The sequence below is a fragment of the Anneissia japonica genome, unplaced genomic scaffold (assembly GCF_011630105.1).
Source record: "Anneissia japonica isolate Jap-2015-1 unplaced genomic scaffold, ASM1163010v1 scaffold997_len2565447_cov190, whole genome shotgun sequence".
Classification (NCBI taxonomy): domain Eukaryota; kingdom Metazoa; phylum Echinodermata; class Crinoidea; order Comatulida; family Comatulidae; genus Anneissia; species Anneissia japonica.
This window is the reverse complement of record NW_022696369.1, coordinates 6,344-7,964: the sequence shown is the minus strand read 5'-3', so window position 1 is coordinate 7,964 and position 1,621 is coordinate 6,344. Positions and strand designations below refer to the sequence as shown.

General features: G+C 29.1%; 1 protein-coding gene across 1 annotated transcript in view; it reads right to left on the bottom strand.

Annotated features, from left to right (window-relative positions):
- Window positions 1-1,621, bottom strand: part of LOC117101931 (MAM and LDL-receptor class A domain-containing protein 1-like) — a gene marked incomplete at its 5' end in the record, with an annotated part of 32,422 nt that overhangs the window by 25,880 nt on the left and 4,921 nt on the right. The window contains one exon of the mRNA XM_033242044.1: window positions 1,249-1,449. Coding sequence (XP_033097935.1) covers window positions 1,249-1,449 — 201 coding nt within the window. The remainder of the gene's footprint in view (window positions 1-1,248; window positions 1,450-1,621) is intronic.

Genomic DNA, 1,621 nt, shown 5'->3' with positions numbered 1-1,621 from the left:
CCGTGCTCCTCATTTTTATTATTAGTATTGTAGTTCTATACCGTTATATCGCTATTAATATTATAGGGCGCTACTCTCATTATTAAGCAATTTAATTCAAGTTTTTACAATAGAATAATGTACATATATTAATTATTTCTATATTTGTCTTAATTGTAGTATTTGTATTATAAGGTATTCCAATTAATTCCAGTTCAAATCAGTGTTAAGTAGATTGGAGGTGCATAAATAAATCTACAGTAGCTTATTTGTTACTTTTATTATTGTTAGTGTATCGTCGTCGTCGTTATCGTCTCTTTAAAATGTGGACCTATTCCATGGGTATATTTTACATATTAATGTGGACCATTTTAAAAATTGAGAACCATTTTACACCAAATAACTAATGTGGACCCATCTCATGCACACAAACTGAATAATATAGACCATTTTAAAAATTTGGACCAATTTATGTGTAATGGACCAGCAGAGTCAGTTTACACGTAAAAACTAATAATGTCAACCCATTTTAATTTTGTTTACCTATTTTACGCATACAATTTAACTAATGTGGACCCATTTTATTTTAATTTTGACCCATTTTTCATGTATATAAACTGAATAATGTGACTATTTAAAAAATTGAATCATTTTACACCTAAAATCTAATGTGGACCCATCCCATGGTTAATTTTTAATGTTTATTTATAAAAATTGAATGAAAATTAAGCAGGACAATCCCAATTGTCCTAAATAGCTGGCTACGGCATTAAACACTCTGTATTTGCCCCAATACAATGCCAGTCTCTGTCAGTTATAACTTAAAACAAAGTATACTACAGATATAGAATCTCACTTTCCTCTTATTTTTATGGAATTAATAGTAGTATATCTCTTGATACATAATACACAATAAGAAATTTCAATTCATTAATGTGTGAACTTTATCTAGATAAACTCCATAATTCTTTCAACCCTGACTGCATGCCCATGGTTAAAAGTGCCTTTGTTTCAGTATGTACCAGTTGGCCTAAATATAATATACGAAGCATTATACATTTATGCCCCTATTTTAAAAGAGAATATTGCAAAAGAAAATCCATGTACTGCTGATTTTAGGTCGATAGTTACCGAGCAGTTGTACCTGGATAGTCAATGGCATACAGGTACTATTATAAGTTCTGTCCTCAATGTGCAAACAATATAAATAAATATATCAATATCAATTACAGCTTTAGAAAAGTAAATACAGTTTTAACGTTAACATACCACTTTCTGAATCCAAAGTGTAATCCTCATTCGGTAGATGATAACTGGAATAATAATAATAATGATAAAAAAAATAATATGATTCAGCTTCCCTATGTCTCCATATGGATCTTTCCATCGATGTAAACCCACAAAGATCAGAATTTGACTCAAAATCACAATTTAATTCTGATAAGGTTGACCATTGAGTTGGAAGCGGTGCTGAAAAAATAGATTAAACAGTACAGTAATAATAAAGCGGAAAATAAAACGTTTGTAATCCAAAATATTTGATATTCAAAATAACTATCGTTATATTTCAGATACTGTGATATATATATACGTTTAAAGTATTATGGTGAAAATGTTCAATTTGCATTTGTAAGTTTTTTTT